The 21,348-nt window shown below is 37.3% G+C and overlaps 1 protein-coding gene across 15 annotated transcripts in view; it reads right to left on the bottom strand.

Annotated features, from left to right (window-relative positions):
• LOC107311369 (guanine nucleotide-binding protein G(I)/G(S)/G(O) subunit gamma-4) overlaps positions 1–21,348 on the bottom strand; it is a 113,469-nt gene that overhangs the window by 21,989 nt on the left and 70,132 nt on the right. For 13 of the 15 annotated variants that reach the window (XM_085543345.1, XM_085543348.1, XM_085543351.1 and 10 more), the window contains 26 exons: positions 21,069–21,218; positions 20,304–20,441; positions 19,271–19,469; positions 18,453–18,584; positions 16,769–17,384; positions 16,095–16,272; positions 15,265–15,434; positions 13,649–13,879; positions 12,561–12,727; positions 11,941–12,093; positions 10,785–10,976; positions 10,009–10,187; positions 8,688–8,894; positions 7,321–7,497; positions 6,870–6,946; positions 6,481–6,669; positions 5,862–6,007; positions 5,679–5,775; positions 4,959–5,020; positions 4,536–4,591; positions 3,459–3,611; positions 2,863–3,107; positions 2,087–2,153; positions 1,216–1,372; positions 660–800; positions 67–284 (listed from right to left, as the gene is read on the bottom strand). In XM_085543345.1, coding sequence (XP_085399471.1) covers positions 67–284; positions 660–800; positions 1,216–1,372; positions 2,087–2,153; positions 2,863–3,107; positions 3,459–3,611; positions 4,536–4,591; positions 4,959–5,020; positions 5,679–5,775; positions 5,862–6,007; positions 6,481–6,669; positions 6,870–6,946; positions 7,321–7,497; positions 8,688–8,894; positions 10,009–10,187; positions 10,785–10,976; positions 11,941–12,093; positions 12,561–12,727; positions 13,649–13,879; positions 15,265–15,434; positions 16,095–16,272; positions 16,769–17,384; positions 18,453–18,584; positions 19,271–19,469; positions 20,304–20,441; positions 21,069–21,218 — 4,497 coding nt within the window. Of the gene's footprint in view, positions 1–66; positions 285–659; positions 801–1,215; positions 1,373–2,086; positions 2,154–2,862; positions 3,108–3,458; positions 3,612–4,535; positions 4,592–4,958; positions 5,021–5,678; positions 5,776–5,861; positions 6,008–6,480; positions 6,670–6,869; positions 6,947–7,320; positions 7,498–8,687; positions 8,895–10,008; positions 10,188–10,784; positions 10,977–11,940; positions 12,094–12,560; positions 12,728–13,648; positions 13,880–15,264; positions 15,435–16,094; positions 16,273–16,768; positions 17,385–18,452; positions 18,585–19,270; positions 19,470–20,303; positions 20,442–21,068; positions 21,219–21,348 lie in introns of those variants that run through there. The other 2 variants (XR_014944736.1, XR_014944737.1) reach the window with 2 other exon arrangements.

Raw genomic sequence — 21,348 nt, 5'->3', positions numbered from 1 at the left:
AACTTAATGGGGGAAGGTTCAGCCTAAGTACAACAAACAAACATGAAGCTTGACAAAAATACTTACTGCGGGATGAAAGACATTAATAGCCTGAACAGAGGCCTTGCCTTTTTGTTTATAGCCAAACACTAAGTCTATCCAGTGACAAATTGTCTGGGAAACATGGTCAGACTCCAAAGCTTGACGGTGGATCAAGATGAACAGACGAGGATCGTTACGAGCCCACGGTGGAAGATTGACATGGTTAACTCTGTCACCATTTTGACGTACTCCAAAATCAAAACCTAGAAGCATGGGAGTACATGTTTCAACACCGTGGGATACATCGACTTCATAAAAATCTTAATAAGGTTTAATGAAAACTAAAAACTTAAGCACTATAATTGCCAATCAGCAAAGCAGTACCATTAACAAATCCCTTCAAACACACAAATGGAGAATCAGATCCTTTGCATCTAGGACAGAATTTATGAGCTATTCCTTAAGTCTTACGCAGCTTCTGTAGCATATCCCATATATTCATGCCAGATTTTCTTTTTTTTTTAAACACATCTATCGCATAACACATTCAACTGCGGGATATAAATGTTCTCAATTTTAAACTAGCCCCAACCCCACGGCTGTTTTAAGTATGTAATTTTGGTATCCTCTTAGTATACCTTCTCTGTTAACTAAAAAGTCTGGAAGGTAGAAAAATTCTGGGATGAGCTCCTTTACATCAGTCATTGACTCATATGAAGAGAGGCGCCAGGTTGTGTTGGTAGAGTGAAAAGTTCTGTCTGGAATGTCAAAACTTTGATCTGTTTAAAACAAAAAAAAAAAAAGAAAAATAGAACAGAATTTGTTGCATTTCTGACAGAAATTGGTTGCACATCAGCAGCTTCAAAGTCTGCTGCTCTCTGGTTAGCTGAGAGCATTTAGAATTCTTCTGTCCCAGTTTGTGTGTGTTAAACATGGACTAGAAGTTAAACACAGCTCAGCTTTTTATTCTAAACAGGTACTGAAGTATAAACAAGTGAGATGTACAATTCTGGGACCTAGCTCGATAATTTCCGAATGGATCTATTTATTGTGTAAGCACAACAGATTTAATTTTACCAAACTCAGGTATTTGGAATTGATAAACCGTGCTAAACAAAGTAACATGCAGTTTTCCTGGGCTGTTAGGACAAAACCTAGACATGAAAGCTAAGTGAAAGTTAAAGGCAATCCTACCTTGATAGGCTAAAAACATTTTAGTGAAAGGTGGCAGCCGAACTAGGAAATGAAGCACAGTTCCACTGTTAGAATAATGAGATCCGTAGTGGTACGGTTGTACAGGGGGCATCGGATCATCCTCCCGTGCTCCTTTACGATACTCTTCTTCCAAATACTAGAAAAGTCATAGAAAAACAAATCACAAACTTAGAACTTCAGCAGCTTGTCTTTATTACCAAGCACAAATGCTGAGATCTCCTACACAGTGTTTCAATACATCAGCTCCTTGGAAGCTTCAGATACATCCAAGACTATTGCTTTTCTTATTTACTGAAGAATTCCACCCTCAACACCTGGTACAATATACACTTTTCTGAAGTAACCAGTCAGTTTCATCACCTACCGTTCAACTAGCATCCCACCCATTGTTCTGAATATCCATTCAAAATAATAGTAATCTTTCAAAGGGAAAAGCATTCTAAACTACATCTTCAGACATGTAACTGGACTGTTAACTTGTACCAAACAAATCAGTTTAATTTAATTAATCAAGGTTAATTGAAATTATGTCAATAGAACATCAATAGATTATATATTTAATGATTTATGAAGATATGTTGTAAAAGCGTACCAGTTCAATCTCCAGTATCACACAAAGATTAAATTGATTTATGATTTCAGTGACAGGAACAACCTCAGATTCCAAACATCATAACACAATTCCAAGAAAATAGCATGTAGGAAATGAGAATTCCATCAACAAAGTACTGGACTTGTGTCCCACCACCACCCTCTCCACTCCCCTACCTTTATTATTTTTCAATATGTATCATAGTCTCCATAATTAACTTATGTACAGAACAGCAACGACTAAAGTTATCTGAATTACCTTGTAAGTATCCACATACCGATCCTCTTTTTCTTTAGACTGCACAGCTATTGGTTTGACCAGATTTCTGTAACGGAAGTAGTACCAATATCTTGTCATTTTTATGAAGATCTTCATTCACACCATTTAATAATGCAACTGAATTATTCAGTGCACCATTCAATAAGGCCTTTAACGTCACAAGTAGGACAAGCAAAACTTTACAGCTTTTTACAAAAGAATTCAGAAAGTACAATGGCCACTTTCAGTTAATACTAAAGGCACACTCAAGACCTACAGGCACCATGACTTTGAGCAATGCTCTCAAAGTGTCTCAAATCAAAAGCATCATTTGAAACTGAATATTTTGTGCAGCGTTAAAATCAGCTTAACAGGAACTTATTATGGTGGGACAACTCACATGGATCTGCTTAGAGTTAAGGCAACGTGGTTTCATAACTGGCTATAAATACAGATTTAATTTTTTTTCTAAATAACATGGAAGTCTTTAGTCACAAACTTAAACATAGGCTTTATTTAAACAATAGATTATCGATATCGCATTATGACAGTAGCTAAGTGCAGTCCCTAACAAGCTATGAATACACCCACCCATAACACTAGATATTTCATTTAAATATCCTATGTGAGACAGCTACCTAGTGCAAAAAGCTTATTTATTTTGGGCCTTATTTCTGAACACCTGTGATCATGTACGTGCAACGGTTTAGTACAGTGAAATTAAATAGCTGTTTCAAAGTAATTGTAAATAACCAGTTCCAAACATCTCATATTACCTATATACTGATGGGTCATTAAGGTCCAGTGTCTCACTGATGTAGTCAGAAAGTATAAAGGGAAATACTGGATATTGCATGAGATCATTGAAGGAACGGCCCGCGTGTTTGTTTAAGTGAGTCAGGTATTCAAAGTTAGTAATCTGTCCCGTGCACCACAGGTGGGTCAAAGCAGTAATATTTCCATATTCCAAAAGGTTAGGCAAATTGTTAGTTAAGATGTTGTGGTACACATCATTACGGACCTAAAAGAAAATACCAGAAATTTAATCATATTGTTTAAAAAAATTCAAAATAAAAAGACTGAGTAGCTTACAGATGTCTCACTTACAAATTCCCAGAGCTACGTTGTAATGGATGCATGTCCAGCATGACTAAGATTCTTTCATGTCTTAGTACATCAGAAACACGTTTTACACCATGATTTTGTCAGACTGTCTGTCTAGAAGCCCAGCTGAGAAAAGGCTTTGTCACAGATACTAGGCAGAATTTATTACTAGTCCATGCAACAGCTCACCTTAAGAACTAACACGTCCATGTACATTGCAAAGATACTGCAAAGTGCTTTGATACACTACACATTAGTGCCACCTTACCTTTGTATTATCAAAAGCCAAGAGTAAAGTTCTGCCATTTGTCAGAAATATTTCCACAGCATTGTCTCTTAGCTGCCACCAACGCTTATGGACTTCCTTAATTTCCTCATAGGTCCAAGAAAATGATGCTGGTTCAGTTTCTCCATGAAAACTCTAAGGAATATGCAATTGAAGAAGTTACTCCATATATCAGGTTTTCCAAACAGAAACTATTTTACTTGGAGCAGTTTGTAATCATACAACACATCTTAGGTGAAACAACTGTGCTGTGATGCTTTTAAGACACTGTGACTTTCTTCATAGAAATTTCCCATATTCCTCTCTCCCCAAGGCAGCAGGCAGAACATCATGCATATTCCTCAGCCTCTTCAGTACCCTATCCAATGCTCCAGCACAAGAAAGCTTTCATTGGCACTTAAACTGAAATACTGGACAATAAGAACAAGCAAAGCTTGCCTATATATCCTAATTCTGCCGGTTCTGTAAAGGACAAAAGAGCAAAATGGCCGATAACACCTTAAAGCACAGGGCTGTGTGACGCTGGATGCACAGTGGAGCTCTGTGAAAGTATTTCAGGACTTTTGGCAGTGTAACTCACAGCTTGGTAATTGCCATCATAAGGATTAAGTCACTTCCAATTTCCCGCATAAAAATCTTTTCTTGAAGAGGATAAGGGAGGTGATTTAGAACATATTATGTACTGAAAAATTCAAGTAGCAGAGGTGCTTTAAAAGCACAGCACAACTTATACATTTATGAATTTCCGTACTTCCTAGTGCTCTGGCTTCCAGCAAGTTGTTTTTCAGGTGCAGGTCAGCACAAACTCTATTCAGCTCTGCTAATGAACTCACAGTAACAGACAGAAGGAACCAAAGACTCCCAACACCACCCTCTCCTCATTCCCTTCCCAGCCTTAAGGAAGATGGATTCCTGATCCCCCAGGTAGCTGCAATAGGAACCCAAACAAATCACTTTCATTCACCTTATCTGTAGATCTAACATCAGTGACAGCAGACAAAAGCTATCTACAATGCAGCTTGGAAAAATTAAGACTGGACAACAAGATCCAAAACTTACAGAATGTTCAATTGTGTCTGACGCGTTGTCCTCTACAAAATACATGCCACACTTTCCTGCAGGAAGTAGTAGTTTCCAAAGTTACTGTTTGTGAACTGCACCTTAATTTTATTATAAACGTTCAGTGTTTAGGTGTTAAGTGAACTAAGAATAGTATCTGAAGAAGCAGTAGCTGATAGACATAGAATTCAATATGGAAAACATTCTGCAACTTTAAAAATAACTACAGTCCAAACAGTATTCATGTAAATGCCATAACCAATCTATAGGACACATTATCCATAAGAAGTCAAGAAAGCATCCAATTATGTCCTGCTCTTCCTAATGTATTCACAAGGACTTTCCTCAGAATAAACATCTAACTTTACATACACTGCAGGATCTTAGACAAAACAGAATATGAGAACGGAGAATGGTATTTACCTAGCAGCAGTTCACCAGCAGTCTCTCTAGAAGGTGCTACACTGATACATCTTCGATTAACTCTGGAATAATTCAAAAGTTAGCAATGCTCACTTCTGGCATGAATTAAGAGCTAACAGCCTTAAAAGGTACAGTTGAATACAATTCTCAACATCATGACTGTAAAGGTTCTAATTCCAAGGAGATAAAGAAATTAGAACATTGATGTTCTGGACTTACATACAAGTGTATTCATATTTAATTTATTGCATTGTATGTTCTCTTCAGTCACTTTAAGCAGAATTAGTGCTTGTAGTATGTGGTAAATTAACTTAATGCTTACTAGCTAAGTAGTGTTTTATTCTCCTAAAATCCTAAAAGCAGGGAGGATGAAAGAACAATTTACTGATGGGAAGACCTACCAGATCTAGTACTACCTGCACAGGGTAGATAAGTAACAAAAAAAATCCCACCAGGCAGTCCCACAGAAGTTCCAAACCCACATCACACCACGTGGTATTTGCTTTTACAGATTTCTGAACTCACGGAGACAAACCATTTTAAGAATCAGGAAACATACATGTTGGTAGCTCTGCTACTTGGCAAGTATAGCAAGAAAACCCACTGCATTCTGACTTTGTCTCTTATTTCACTCAGTTTCTTAAGGTCACACTAACAGTGAAGAGAAGTTCCATTGGCAGGAGAAAAAGGGGAAGAGAAAGGTAGATCTGAAAAAGTTACCTTATATGTTCACTTGCAGCTTTATCCTTTACAGTTGAAGAGTGAGAAGAATGTGTTTTATCTTCAAACAGGTAAGACAAGGGAGGTTTTATTATGCCTATAAAAAAAAACCAAACACAAAAAGCAATAAAGAACAAGCATTCATTGCTATTGAGATCCATTCTTACAATATATTATAATTACCTTCCTGCTTCTGCCTGTCTGGAAGAAGGTATTTATTTGGAATAGTTAGGTAGCACCTCTGCAAGCGCCTCCTCTCTCTGTTTGGGCCCTCTGTTGGATCCAGTTGCCAAGAAGTTGGGTAATAGACTGGGTCATACCAGAGTGCTCTGAAAAAATACAAGGTTCGTTACAGTGTTATTCACTCAGGTCGTGTTTAAATGGTAGAGATGCAGCAGTTTCACAGCCACTGGGCAGCTTTTTCTGCAAAATAATTACAAAAGCAATTATGTTGTTTATTCTCATGTGCTCCCCCCACTGACTCGCCGTTTATGAACAACTACTGTAAGACTGCTCTTTAAGTTATTAATTCTGCTGAAGTCAGCAATACAACATGTCTGAGTATTTTGAAAACTCAGCTATTGCAAACGAATTAGTTCAGCAGTGGCAGAAGTAACAGAAATACTATTCAGCTTACCTGCTCTAAAAAATAAAGAGAATAAATCAGAAGTATGTCACAAGTCTTTAACCATCAGACAATTAGCATATGTGAGTCATTTTAGTTTTATATAATCTACATTTCAGTCCTCTAAGTCGAACAAAGTGCACATCAGGCACTAAGTGTCTCCCCCCCTCCACTTACCGATCGTGTGTGAGCTGCTGAACGAGCTCCTGCCAATGTCTGCTGGCACTCAGCTCTGCCTTATACATCCCCCTGATGTGCTGGATAACTTTCTTTCTTTCCATTCCTTGTGACAGAGATACAGCCTGTGTGATGTCCCCAGCTATTTTGGAAATGTCTTTAGATTTTGTATCCAGACGTTGAAAGAGACTGAGGAAAAAAAAGAATCACACTTTAACACGTCAAATCACATTGAAAGCGGAAGCAAAAACTCTTACAAAATGCAACCAGCATTGTTAAGTTCAAAAATCCTACACGTCTATAATAATCACGTAGGTAACTGTGATGGAACGTGCCAAGCATGCAGCATTCCAAGAGAGTTTTCACAGTTCTTTTTAGAAAGCACTCACTTTTGTCGATTATTTGCCATTGTTTTCTCCCAGGCAGCTTTGTTCACACCTTCTTCCATCTCATACTTCTTCTGATCCTGAACAGAAATTCCATGTTATTTCTCCCATCTCAGAAACAATCAGAGGCTAAAGGATATTCCAGTTTAAGAGGAAGACTGGCAGAAAACTGTTGACCTGATACATTGCCAGCAGTTAAAACCACATCTTCACTGCAATTAATGTCACTGTAATATGCTTACAAGTTATCTTTTTTTCCAGACCATTTGATACTAGTAGTTAACTGCAAGTTCATCACTTTGCTTTAAGTACTATACTTAACCAGGGAGCAGTAACACATGAGATTGCTGCTAAGTGTTGAGCATTCGTAAGAACTATTCAGAACTCAAAGAGAATCCAATAAGAAACATAAGCCATGCTTAAGTAAATCTACTTCAGAAGGTTGTTTATTCACCTCTTTCAAAGCTTTTATTACATCTGGTTTTGGTCTTGGGCTCAGAGGAATAGATTTATAGCCACAACATTTTAATGTATTCACAAAGTCTCCTGCTGCCGTTTGTTCTTCTTTGGTCATTTCATCAACGTGATTGCACATTAACTCATATAGATACAGTACTAATTTAGGTCCATGCTAGAAGACAAAAAGAAGGAAAGCAGGAAGAAAAAAGGGTATGGTCATTCTCAATTCTAAAACACATACAGCACTGAACTTCTTGCTTCCTCTGACCTTATTTTTCCCTTTCCCAGTCAGCCAGGACTTCTGCTTTTTCTGTGATTTAAAGAAAATGGCTGCTTTAATGTACAAAGACAAACTTAGAGAACTAGAAAGAACACACAATGTAATCCTCTACATTTTTGAGCAGCTTGTGACCTTCTAAATGGCTTACAGAAAAGACAATTCTTTTGCAAATACTCCGATTCTCTAGGTACAATGGTTATACCTCAACTAGTATATGTCAGAAGCTCCTAATTTACCTTGTTTGATTAACAAATTAGAACCAACAAATGACGAAGTTAAGCAGACACAGGCAACAAATGCTCTCCACATCACACCCCCAGAGAAGTTGCTGCTAGCATATCAGCTCTTCTCCTACTGTACAGATGATCAGAAATGTTTAATGTCATACATTCATCCAGTGAGTACTTTCTCCCCTTAGCATATAGTGTACTGATATCTTTTCATTCTTGTAGAAGATACCAAACAGCAGTGTTTCTACTCCATAACAGGTCATGACTAAGAAATGCTTTCTCACAAGCATGCAGTAAGCAAACGGGCAAGGAGTATAATCAAAAGTGGGTTTTTTCTTCCTTTTCAATCCCAGAAATGGAAGAGGAGTTGTTCAGGTATTTGAGTCTCAAGAACATAGAACACACTATCTCACTTAGAGAATTAAGACTAAATACAGAAAAATGGAGCACTGCTTTAGTTGATGACCAACTTAATCAATTTATTGTGGCAATCAGATCTAACAAGTTTCAGAAAGTCTGCAGTTAGAGTCCAGGGCAAGCATAATGCCTTCGTTAGTCTCCTTCAGACATCTTCCAGTTCCTCCTGTTAAAACTAGTACTACCTTATGGTTCTATGACTCAGAAGATGTGCTACATAGTCACAACAACGAAAAGAAAGAATTGAAAGAATCCCATCTTTGCCCACCACAAAGCTACCCACCATCAGGATAACAGAGTAACTGCAGATCTGTATGAAGGCTACAACAGCAGCAAACAACTTCAGGCTCAAACCCTGCCCTCATTAATTGTACAATTTAAGCCAGAAATTTGAATCCAAGTTCTACAGACTTCTAATAATACCCTAAAGCTTACCTGCAAAGTCGGGCTAAGACAGTCACACAGAATCTCTTGATGGTTCACTTCGCGGACCATCTCCAAAGCCTGCTTTCTTTCCTGTAGCGGCCTCGCTGGAGACAAGATGTGCACAAGAAGTCTTCCAAGTTGCGTACGGAAAGTGTCTTTACATGACAAGAGGATTCTCTTCCATTGCTGCTTGGGTGTGCTCATTCTGCTGGTGCCCTAAGTTAAAGGGACATTGTTTCTTTAGTCTTTACAGAGGGATAGGGCTTCCTTTTATAAGGTTTATTTACATTGCAAAAAGAAACTTACAATTAAAATGATCAAAGTGAAAAAGCAGTAAAGATTTCTCTATCAAAATAATGTGTTTAATTTACTGCTTTATCGTATGCTTGAAGGCATTTTATTAAAAATGAAACAAAGCTTTTTCTAACAAGATGAGCATTTTCCCTTGATAGGCTAATGACAGGAATACAGCTCTTTGCTAAACTGAATACTCAGATGGACTAAGCAGCAATTTAAAAAGCGGATATTGGAACAGAAGGTTTAAATATTGAGGGGCTTGTTTTGTTATACAGCTCATCTGCATTATTCACTAGATCGACAAGAATGGATTTTCTCAAAAGATTAGAATCTTTTCTCAAAAGATTAGATTAAGATTAGATTAATTCCCTTAGATGGGAAGATAACTGACCTAACAAACTAGATCTTTCAGAGCTATAAAGAAAATCAGGTTGAGCTAATTTTTACAGAGATGACTTAAGAGAGATACAGACACAAGAAGCAATAAGTTAATTTTCCCCAACATACCATTTCAAATTACCCAAGTGAAATACAGTCATCTTGGAAAGGTTGACAGGCTAACTACACTACGTTACAAAACAAAACCCAGCAACAACTGAAAAAAGGTTCCACTTCCTTATACAACTCAGCATCATCAACTGTTAAATATATTACAGACAAATTGCTCAGATAAACTATATATATGTATTTTAAGCTATTTATGCACCATCTGTGGACATACAACAAACCTCCCTTTATAGAGTCTATCAGCAAACCAAGATCTTAGGGGAAAACCAAATCTATTTATCTTTCGTGCGAGCATTAAAGCAGCTGAATTATGCTAAATGTTGTGAGACTGAACCAGAACAGATACATTCAGTATTTCACAATGGAAGAATAACAGGGAAGCTGAACAGGTTTTAATGATACCATGTCTGAACTGAGAGAGGCAGCAAGAAATACATTTATTGATAGAAAGCTTTAGGTATAAGAAGTTCCTAATAAGTGAACCTTAATACACTTTTGTGTGGAAAATGTATAATTAGTTACTTACAGGGGACAGCCTGATTCCTTCCATTAACATTTTGAACATTTCCTTCAGAAAAGGATTTGTTCTGTTGGGCAGCTCTTGCTGGATCTCTTCGTCAGGAACTTCCAGCTGGGATGCTGCAAGCCGGCTCTGACTTGCTGTTTCTGTTATACCCAGTATGTCAAAGCACTCTTCAGAAGATGCTTAAAATTTAACAGACAAGTTGATCAGTACCATCTTGGCAAAGCTAATCCTACATTACTTTAGCTGGCAGCAAATCAAAAATTGCCTTTACTACATACTTACTATACTACATTATTTTAAGTATCAAAATGTACTCCTTATTTCAATTCCCTCACAAACCATCCAGCATTTACAGCTAGTCACGGAGCAGTTCAATTCTTTGACCACTGTCTTGTTTCTGTGGAATTAGAACTAACTCCACAAGTCAACGCTTGCTAACAAATGTAGGCATCCCATAGCAGCACACAAATGGATACATTTTAAAAGAGAACGCAAAAGCTTCCTTTTGCATTTTTGCTATTTGACTCCTGGTCATAAAGCAGAACTACAACAGCTTATTCAATTTATTCAGATATCCAGATTTGACTGTCAGTAACATAATACAGGAAGGCAAACTTCTGAGAGACTGACTGATTATAATTAACACCATTAAGCTAGTATCTATACTAATGCTAATCAACAGCATCACTTTCCTTTCAAACTCTCTGAAGTCAAGCATGCATTTGTCAGAGAACACTATTCTGACACTGTCAAAACAAATGAACAGAAACTCCTACCTAAATAAATGAGTCTGTTTACAGCAAGGACAGTTAGCCTCTGTAACCTTTGTACAAACTCGGTCTCAGTGGCTTGGATAGGACTTTCTTGACTCATTCTTCGTTGCATCATCATATTGAACTCCTCACTTGCTACTGAACGCATTTTCATCAGCAGAGCATCAGACTGAGCAGGCGAAAGTTTTCTGGAACCTTCAAGTAAAGAAACATTAAGAAGCGTCCTACTAAAAACACACCAAGTTAATCACTCAGTTATCGTCTTCATCAAACGATGCAAAAATCTTTGTATGAAATCAAGCACTTGAAATACATTAATGTTAAATGGAGTAAGTGTCATTTGGGTGCTTGCCTCTTTCAAGATATCTCATATTTGAAGATAAACACATAAAGAAACGGCACCATAAAATAAGTTAGTGTCAAGATGAGATTTACTGAGCAACTTCAGTATTTTTGTACAAAGCAAATTTTAAGGCAGTTTTATTCCTTTTCTTGCTGTGCAATTACAATAAAGGATGCCATCGTTCTTCATGTATTTATTTTTACTACTAGAAGACAGATTTATCAATGCAAATGAGTTGCTGCTTAGAATTACAGCACATAAACATTTTGTATCACATCCATTGCTACCAACATTGACACACAACTACTTTTAACTGTACTATCAAAATATTCATTGGAGGACAAAAAAATCTTGACCTGCCAAGCCTTTACTGCATTTGGTTCTTCCAGAGAAATGTTAGTCCCAGTTGTAACTCTAATTACACCATTATATTATCTTGAGCACCTTACCAGATTCGCTAGCAAAAATATTTTCATTATATTTACTAGGTTGATGTTGAAAGGCCTTGAAAGCTGATCACGCCAAGAAAGAGGTTCCATAGTAAACATGGAAAAATATATCTTTTTTTTTAAACAACTGAAATACATATCAGGTTTTTAAGTTACACATATTACCCAGTCTTAAACATGCTTATTTACATGCAGTTTCCAGTCAGAAGACTCCAAAAGCGTTTTTGTTCCAAAATACACATGCATAAATCAAGCCAATAAATCAATTTATATTTTAGAACAGGATTCACTTGTTCTATCACCAAAACTAGAGTTCCGCTAGTAATAAACAAGGGCAAGAGTGCAAGTATAGACTTCTGCTGCTCACCAGCAATGCCTTTACGCTTTTGAAACATGGCACGATGTGCTGCAGATAGCGATGGGGCCGCACCAGCCTGCTCCTGAGCATCGCTGCTTGCTGTAGTTCTTATTAATTCAATAGCTGCTTGAAGAACCCTTAACTGCAGAGCAACTGCCATATCTACAGGAAGAAACATGAATTGGATGTGTGACAGATTCTTACTTTACAAGCATTCAACAATTTTTAATCAGATATTTGTACAAAAAAGTGAAAGAACACAGCGTGTGAAATAAAATCTTTGATTTCATGAAAGCCAGACAGAAAGCCAGCTCACTAGTACACAAAGGCACATGGTACATAAGTGAGTACTCACAGAAAAGTCATTGAATTACTATGAAATAAGCTAAAAACAACTTTACAGAATGTTTCTATTCAAACATCCCATATGATCTTAGATCTATTGTTCCTTCAGATTAGCAGTTCACAACCACGAGACAGGCTTCCAAGGAAGAGTATCACTTGGAGAAGAAAAATAATCATAAGCAGAAAATTCCCCCTTCTCCCTTAAATGGAATATTAAACAAACTGGCTGGGAGTGGATGTACTTCTCCAGTCCTGTGACCCCCCAGAGTAAGCAAATAACTTACTTTGCATCCTTGTATTTTTACTGTTTTGAAGATGACCCAGCAGCACAATGAGATCTTCAATAACACGAAAATACTGTGAACCTGAGGAGCTGCAGGCATGAATTGCAACTGCTACCAGGAGCTGCTGTATATCACATGCAAGTAGTTTGTAGTCGTTCAGGGGAATGCTGCAAACAGAGTTGTAATTACCAGAAACATTACAATGCCAAAAGACCATAAGCTGTAATGAGACCTATTACTATTTTTCCCACCACTTCTGCCAGCCATATCTAATATTATGTTGAATCTGATATAAAAACATTGCTGCTGAAAGCTGGGGAATTGTAATCAAGGAGCTTAACCTTTACAAATTGGATGCCTGAAAAGTCTTTATGACAGTAAAATTAGGATTGTAACAAAGTCTCATCAGAAAAAAAAACCAATGATTTTTATTATCAGGTCTACAAGTTTAAGAACAGTTCTGAAGTCGAAATTTCTCAAATAGTACCTTGAAGAATTCAGGATAAACTTACATTTTATAAGCATCCTGAATTTAAATTATTGCTTTAAAAAGAAAATCTACTTAGTTCCTCAGCGTTTTAAGAAATAAATAGGCAAGAAAACCCACTTTTCCTTCCTTCCTTGTATGACCATTTTTAAAGAAGTCCGGAATGTTCATAACTAATGAAGTTGTTTACACTACTCAACATCTCAAACATTAAATCACAGGAGGGATTTTGTGCACTTTCAACATTTGCCACTGATACGGCAGACCGCTACCAACTCCTCTGCCTTCATCTTACTTTTCAAGTTTTACTAGGAGAAGCCTACAGACACACACTGAATTTTGCACTTCAAAAGGTCCTTTCACTTGAAAATTTAAGGCATTCAAAGGACACTTTATAAACAGCATACTGTATTGCTTAAACCAAATATCTAAACGTTAGCTTTTATTTGGAGGTACAGTTAAAAGTTGTAAGCCATAAATGCAGCATTTTGTACGCGGTCTCTGAACATTTTACTAAGTACTAAGAACACAATACACTTCAGTTTCTGCTACTCTTAACATTGTGTCTGTGCTATCTTAGAGCAATGGATAAAACACTCACTTGGTTTCCAGTCCATTGAGAGCAGCCAGCGTATTACACAGCACATACAGCAAACCATTATCAAGCAGCAGGTCTGCGACTTTTGAGCAGGAGTTTATAATTTGTAGCAGGAGACAGAAGCAGTTATGCAGCAGAACATTATCATATAATGAGTTCTCTATAAGACCCAGAACAGGAATGACACACCATTTTTGAAAAAGTCCAACATTCTTGACATCTTCCAGATCGAATCTATTAAAACAAAGAAGTCAGTCTAATGTCTTTAAAATAGAAGCGTGGTATACACAGTATTTTTAAATGCTACAGTATCAGTCTATAACAGCATTCTGGCAAATGTGTAGATGGCAAATTCCTACATTTCATTACACTAACACTGTAACTACCGCTGAAATAAGAGTAAAATAAAACATTTCAAAGAGCTGTAAGGAAATGAAGTACCTAAAAGCATACCCGGTACTTCAGCTAACTACCAATGGTCTGCAGTAGAGATTCCAAGAAAACAGTCTTTTTCAATCAGTAAACAAAATGACTTCTTTCCAGTAATAAACAATACAGACAATACCAGGAAGCCAAACAAAGACTGACTTCACTTAAGTCATACTGACCTAGCAGGAGGTCTCATATCTTATACCCATTACTGGTGAAGTTTAGATCAAGTTTGGCAACTTCTAACTTACTTCAGTTGCAGAATTTAAAAGCAGAGCTTCAGGCCCTGAGTTAGCAAACTGGATTATTCTAAGGTTATCATCCTATCACATATTAATGTACAATCCTTAAAGAATGTGAGTCATAAGAATTAACTTTCCAGCCCCATAATCAGTCTTGAGAAAATAACAGTTCTCTGCTTTGGGGCTACTTAAGCAGCTACAAGGTTTAAGTCTTGCAATTAAACAGGAATATTGGTACTGAGGGAAGATCAGGTCAATATGCAGAAGTCATTTAGTTATAAATACTGCAAGGAAGGAAACTGAGAATGAGCTTTTTTCAAGATTTATGTGCTGCTGACTGTGCTCAGATGCATTTTCTCCCTGCACAATCAATAACACTGTCAAACTAATTCTAAAATACACCACTTGCTTAGGAAGATAATTGTCTGCTTGAAGCATCTCTGTTCCTGCCAGCATGGGGAGTTTCTTTAGTTCCAACAAATGGCACAATTGTGGGATATGCCCTAAAGGAAATGGGGATTTACAATCAGGACAAGTCGGGAGAACAAGAAGCAGCAAGCTTTTTCTCCAATTACTTATCAAAATCCAGTAGTAGCAGTCTAGTAGGATCACAGAGATAAAAAAGAAGTTAAGCTGACTACAGTAAATTGACAGTGTGAAGACCTCTGAGATCCTCATAAATCCTGATTGTTTAGAACATCCCAGCTGATAGCATTCATCAGATGAAGTTGCTAACCAACAGCTTAAGGGCCATACAATAGTCCTCAGTATTTTAAAAGCACTTAAAATTATTAAAGCAGCAACACAACATTTAGAGTTTTTAAATGTTTTTAAGGAAGGAATCAAAAAAGGAATCAGAAACCTATCACATTTTTGCTTTCACCAAAAAAAGACTGTTTTCCAATTCAAATATTAAGTCATGGAATGTAAAAGCAAAGCATTACTTACTCTTCATCCAGGCCAACAGAACGGCCAAAGAGCATTTCCAAAAAGCACTCTACAACTTCTTGAGTCCCCTGGTGAAGGTAGAGCTGGTTGGCAAGCAAAGAGAAGCCACGATTCTTTAAGAATTTTTCCTTCTGCTCTCTCCTTGCTCTGTTGAAATATGCATCCAGCAGCTAAAAACAAATACATCATTTCAAAGTTTTAAAAAATGTGACACTTCAGCTACAGTCTAAACTGCCCTTATTTCTCACAACAGTTGAATTCATCTTTTTAATATGAAGGCTACTTCTGTTTTTTAGTCAGGTTCAAGTGAAATGAAGTCACATTCACAACAAGTGCAGAATCACAGAGTGGTTTGGCTTGGAAGGGACCTTTAAAGATCACCTAATTCCAACCCCTCCACCATAGGCAGGCAGAGACACTTTCCACTGTGCTCAAAGCCTCTTCTGCTCTGACTGAAGATTTCCAATAGTAAAGCACCCAAATCTTCTGTGGGCACCCCCCCATCATAAAAGGATTTCTTCCCTACACACGGAGACTGAATGCATCAGCCAACTTAGATTTAGAATTGTTGTATTTGTTAATCCCTCCACCTTGGTGCGCAGACCATGGGGCTCGGCACACAGATCATATTCATCTCTTGCAGATTCTTTAAGCTTGATATTTTGGGTTTGGTTTTTTTTTTGGGTCTTTTGGTCTGTTTTTGTTTTTATAATCTGTGAGAGTAGAAACAGATCTTAAAACTGAGAAGTAAGCCTACAAAAATGAAGGTTTTCTCATGCTTCCAATGCTAACTAAGCTAGTAGACAATTTCAAATTTTCTATTGGCCTACTTTAATGACGCCCTGTTGTATGAGAGGAGATGGGTGGTTCACAAGAACTATAAGATAGTCAGGTTGGATAAGTTTGTCCATCACATCTTCTAGCATGACATCTGGTAATATTAGGAGAACTCCACGCAAAAGGTCATACAATCCACAACAGATAAGCACAAGACAGTCTTCTGTATACCTGAAGACAAAGGAATATGTTTAACCACAGTTCACTGCCAACAATAGGAAACAAACACATAATTGCTAGTTACTGCTGAGATTGAAGAGGTGGAATAGAGGAAATCTGACAGACATTTCTCCTATGAATCACTCTTCACTAATATTTATTTTTTATGTTTAAGATTTACTTTTGATTTTGGGTAACAAAAGGGTAATGTGACCAGAAATACTACTATGAGTTTTCTGAGGAAATAGCGGAACAAGTCTCAACTCCTACCATACACAGTAATCATTAGCTCCCAACCAAAAATATATATTTGAGAATTAAAAATTAAACAATTCTGTGGACTACCAAGAGCTTAATGAATGGGTTTATTACAGCCATTGAAAATATTCCCTTACTCTTGCAGATTTCCTAACATGGTAGGACAGTAGCCAAGACTAAAACATAGGAAAATAAACCCTTCCCCAGTACAATGAGCTACTGCTTATTTATTATGTTTTTATCTGCTTACCTCTCAGAGCTTTCATATGTTTTTCGGGGATTCTCATTTGCTGAGGAAAAAGCAAGATTCTCCCATTCCTCAGGAAGTGCATTCTTGTCAGCAAAGCTTGGCCAGCGAGCAATGGCTGAAGATCCTCCATGAACAGAAAAAGCTAAACCCAGCCCTGCAAAAGTACTCTGACTCTTCTGAAGTCCTTTCAGATTGTCTGGACGACGCAGCAACAGCTGAGGTGCAGCGTCACCTTCTTTACCTTTCAAATCTGCATCTGCTTCCTTACTCTCAAATGCATTTTCAGATAGCTCTTCTTTTTGAATGTCTTCAAACATTTCAGCAGACGTTAACTCTGAATCACAAACTGTTTTTGCAGACTCACAACTGCTAAGAAAATCTTCCTGCGCCCTTTTTATGGTTTCAGAATGTCCATCAAAAACAGTTTTACCCTCAAGATCACCGTAGTCATACTTATCAATATTCTGCAAGTCATCTATGCTCCTTTGTGATCTTTCCATTAGTCTTCTTCTACGTACTTGAGGTGATGAAGTAGGAGACGCTGGTAAGCTTTTGCAAAGCCTTTTAGGCACTTGAAAACTTATCTTGTGCTGTACACTACCCTCAGAAGTATCCCCTAGAGAAATAAGGACATATTAAGCATCGGTTTTGCTCTCAAAACAAGCTTTTCCTTAACTGTTTTACTTGCATGTGGAATGTAACATTGATCTCCAAACTAATCCTACATAGCAAAGCTGATTCCACACTTGACATAGCTCAGGTTTTGCCAAACAACCAAGTAGAGATATCAGATTATTATGCAGCCATACAGTTGGCAAGTCATGATCAAGTCAGGAAAATGCATGAATTACTTGAACAGGTTTTCCACATGAACTCATTCTTATATTTACCTTCTGATCCTCTTAACTAATCCTCAGAAGGAATTTATTCAGAATCACTGAGGATGGAAGGCTGTTACCAGGACCAACTTTTTACCCAGGTAAATTGTGACAAGACAAGGGGAAATGGACTTAAACTGAAAGAGGGGAGGTTTAGGTTGGATGTTAGGAAGAAATCTGTTACTCAGACAGCAGTGAGACTGCGACCCAGAAAAGCTGTGAATGCTTTATCCCTGAAGGCATTCAAGGCCAGGCTTGATGGGCTCCTGAGCTGTCTGATCTAGTGGCTGGCAGCCCTGCCCAAAGCAATTGAGCAGGAACTGGATGACCTCCAAGATTCCTTCCAACCTAAGCCATTCTATGATTCTATGATGAAGGCACCTTCAGAAACTGTCTAGTTCAACCTCTCTGCTCAAAGCAAAAATCAAACAACAGGCTGCTCTTCCCTCCTGCGTAAAAGGTCCAGGTTTAATCTACCAACACATTTCAGAGGGCACTGGCAGGCTGCTCACTATTTTAAATGCCCTCTAGTTAAGGTATTCTCATATGTCTCTAGCAAGTTTAACAGGAGTTGTTCAGCTATCTGGTTCACTTCTCTGCCTGAGCTATCAACACAGTAATTTCTCCTCCATTTAGGAGAGAGGAGCAGCTGAAGCAGTCTGTTCAATTCAGCCCTTTTTCTGCTGTCACCTAACTCTGAAGGGCTGCTGGTAGGGGAATTAGGAAGAAAAATCTGTGGGAAAGCAATACCCCAGGACACTGCAAAGGGCAGTATTTTAATGTCCTTAGGTGTTTGTTATTTTTACCTTCTAGTGGTAAAGCTGCAAATCCAGTTGGAGTTGTAACTACAAATGCAGAACCATCTGTTGACTTCCCACCACTGCTGGAATTTCTCAGGTACATAAGGGATTCAACTTTCTCCTGAAAAATTTTCCCATCTAGAAACAAAGGGGGAAAGTTACACAGAAGCTTTACAAGTTCACATCCTTAGTATATCAAGATTCACAATGATCAGACTACACTTAAAGCTGATTACTGGAATGTAACAAGAAGTGCTTAACTCATCTGAGAAAAAAATCACTTGAGAACAGGTTTTTCATTGTTTTAGTTACTTATCTTCATATTTTGCTCCAAAATACAAAATGTCAAACTATTCTGAAGTAATTACATTTAAAGGCAGTCCTCACGTGCATCCAGCTGGAAACACTGACTTTTGCTGCATCAAAATAAGTTCACCTAAAAGCTCAGAACATCAATAATCAGTTCTGTTATTACTTAGAATGTTATACTTATTCTTTTTAAATGATAGATAAGACACAGCCACACTGCCTTTGAATGGAAGTCAGTTACTAAAACTGGAGGCACAAGCAACTGCAACAAAACATTCTTAACCGATGCTGTAAAACCACACGCATCTCAGAGTCATCACACTTGTATATATTCTTAAGCACTGTGATCATACAGGAAGCAAATGTTATTTATTACACTAAGCAGCAATAAACTTTAAAGAAAGTTCAGGACACAACAAAAGCTATTATCTGTAGAAAAAAATAAAACCTCTACTCAGAGATTAGAATCTATTTTACTCCGATTGTGTATTCATAGTTAAACGTGCCATATCTACCTATGTGCAGGGAGAAGTAGAAGTTGGTAGGATTGTGACAAACATATGTATTAGTGGGAGGGTGAACAGCTAAGAGGAAATTGAAGACCAGTGTCAGCAATTCCAGGTCTGGGGGAGATCCAAGTACTTCTTCAATTATTTTTACAAATGACCTACAAACTTCCCGAGGCAGAGAGGCAAGGTGCCCTTCTTTATGCTCCTAGAAAGAAAGGAAGAACAGTACAACTGTTATTTATATTACTCATCTGACAGTATTTTTAATTATCATGCTGCAATAGGAAAACAGACAAAGAAAAAAGCAATAAAAATCATACCATTTGAAAAACTTGAAAAAGAAACTGTACCTACTCAACATTACCTAAGGGAAACAATGTCAAAAGCCAAGACAAACAGTATATTGTTGATGCTATGTAAGTTCACTTCTAGTAGATTGACACAAATCTGAACTCACTAAAAAGCCTGCAAAGGTTTTGGTAAGATTTCGGTCACTGCTAACTGATGACACGTTTCTGAAACTACACTAATATAGTTTGTGCCATATTTACTTAAAAACAACAAATTAGACTGCTGCTAAAGCATAGTTAATAGTTAGAGGCAGCTACTAAAAGATTCTCATATAACTAATCTCTCTTTCTCAGTAACAAGGACTTTGCTCTGTATCAAAGGTTCAGGTTTTGGGTTTTTTTTTAGGTTCTCCCCATGTATGGATTTTTCAAGCAACCCAGTGTCTAAGCTTTCACTCAAGTAGTCACAGATGGTGAAGAACTCCCACCCCTCCTATCCATCAAGTAGAAATACAGCTCACTCTGCTTACTCTATCAGTGATAGGGTACTTAAAGTACTTGGGGTACACCAAGTACTCTACCACTGTACATCAGCAATGCCTGCTGAAGAAGAAGAAAGGGGCCTGCAAGTAAGGAAAAAAAAGAAACGTTTATAACATTTCTTCCCTATCACATGTGGTTCCATATTTTTTTCCATTAAGTAAAATCTAGTACTTGCCAAGAACAAAATAGGATCAGACTGGAAGTACCTGCAGAACCTGGCAGGTTAACAGGAAGTGATGCACCACTTGAGCTTTCAATAGCTGTTTAACGTTAAACATCTGTTGGTGATGGTTAGCTCTGATAAGGATTTCTAGAGCTGCTAACAGAGTTTCCCAAACACCTTGCTGAAAAACAAACAGAACAGGAGCATGGTGTAAAATATAATGGTAAGTCTATACTGAGTATAAAAGAATAATTAACATATTATTAATTAGTCAAATCAAGAGCACTTTTTTGCCAGTGTGAAATAAGATTAAGTGACTGTAAATGATCAAGTCCAAACTAGAAACCAAAGTTATGCTCACTGCAAGAGAACACATCTTATTGATTCAGGCTAGAAAAGATTACATTTTACCTAAACCATGTATCATGCACTCTTTGTTTTGTTAACACCAGATGGTTAATTACAACAGATTGATTTTTTCCCCTTACAAACTTGTCGGAGTTAATTTTAAAAAGTTATCAGTTCAACAAATCATTTGCACATGTTACATTTCTAGAATTTAATGCACTAAGGCGATCTTCAAAACTGACAGTGGAAGCCTGACGCTGCTACTGAATATTCAAAATAAAACAAGAACCATTTATTTTTAGATGCCTGTAATTATTCAGATTTTCTAAATGAAGAAAAGCATTTCAGACTTCTAGGCATTTTTTTAAATTGACTTTCAGACTTAAAAAAAAAAAAAAAAAAGAAAAAGAAAAAGAAAAAGAAAAAAGAAAAAAAAAATCTTACAAAAGAAACGAATTACCTTTGCTTTAGACCAAATCTTCCAGTCAAGAAGCAGCTTTTCTAACAACTGAACGTCTTGGATAACTGCTGTAGAATCTGTGTCAAGCACAAATTGCCCGTTCTCATTTATATAGAGAATCTCACCACTGCAGCATCCTTCAAGGAGGGTCTTAAAGAGAGGGTGGACATATGGAATATTTTAAGTATGAAACAGATCAGTTGTCCTAACAGCCTTATAAAAAAATATTTATGAAGACATCTATCTCCTGACAGGACAGTCCCATATCTACTGATCTGGT

Source organism: Coturnix japonica, chromosome 3 (genome assembly GCF_054131305.1).
Source record: "Coturnix japonica strain WE chromosome 3, WE-NBRP24, whole genome shotgun sequence".
Taxonomy (NCBI): domain Eukaryota; kingdom Metazoa; phylum Chordata; class Aves; order Galliformes; family Phasianidae; genus Coturnix; species Coturnix japonica.
This window is presented reverse-complemented; position numbering and strand designations above follow the sequence as displayed.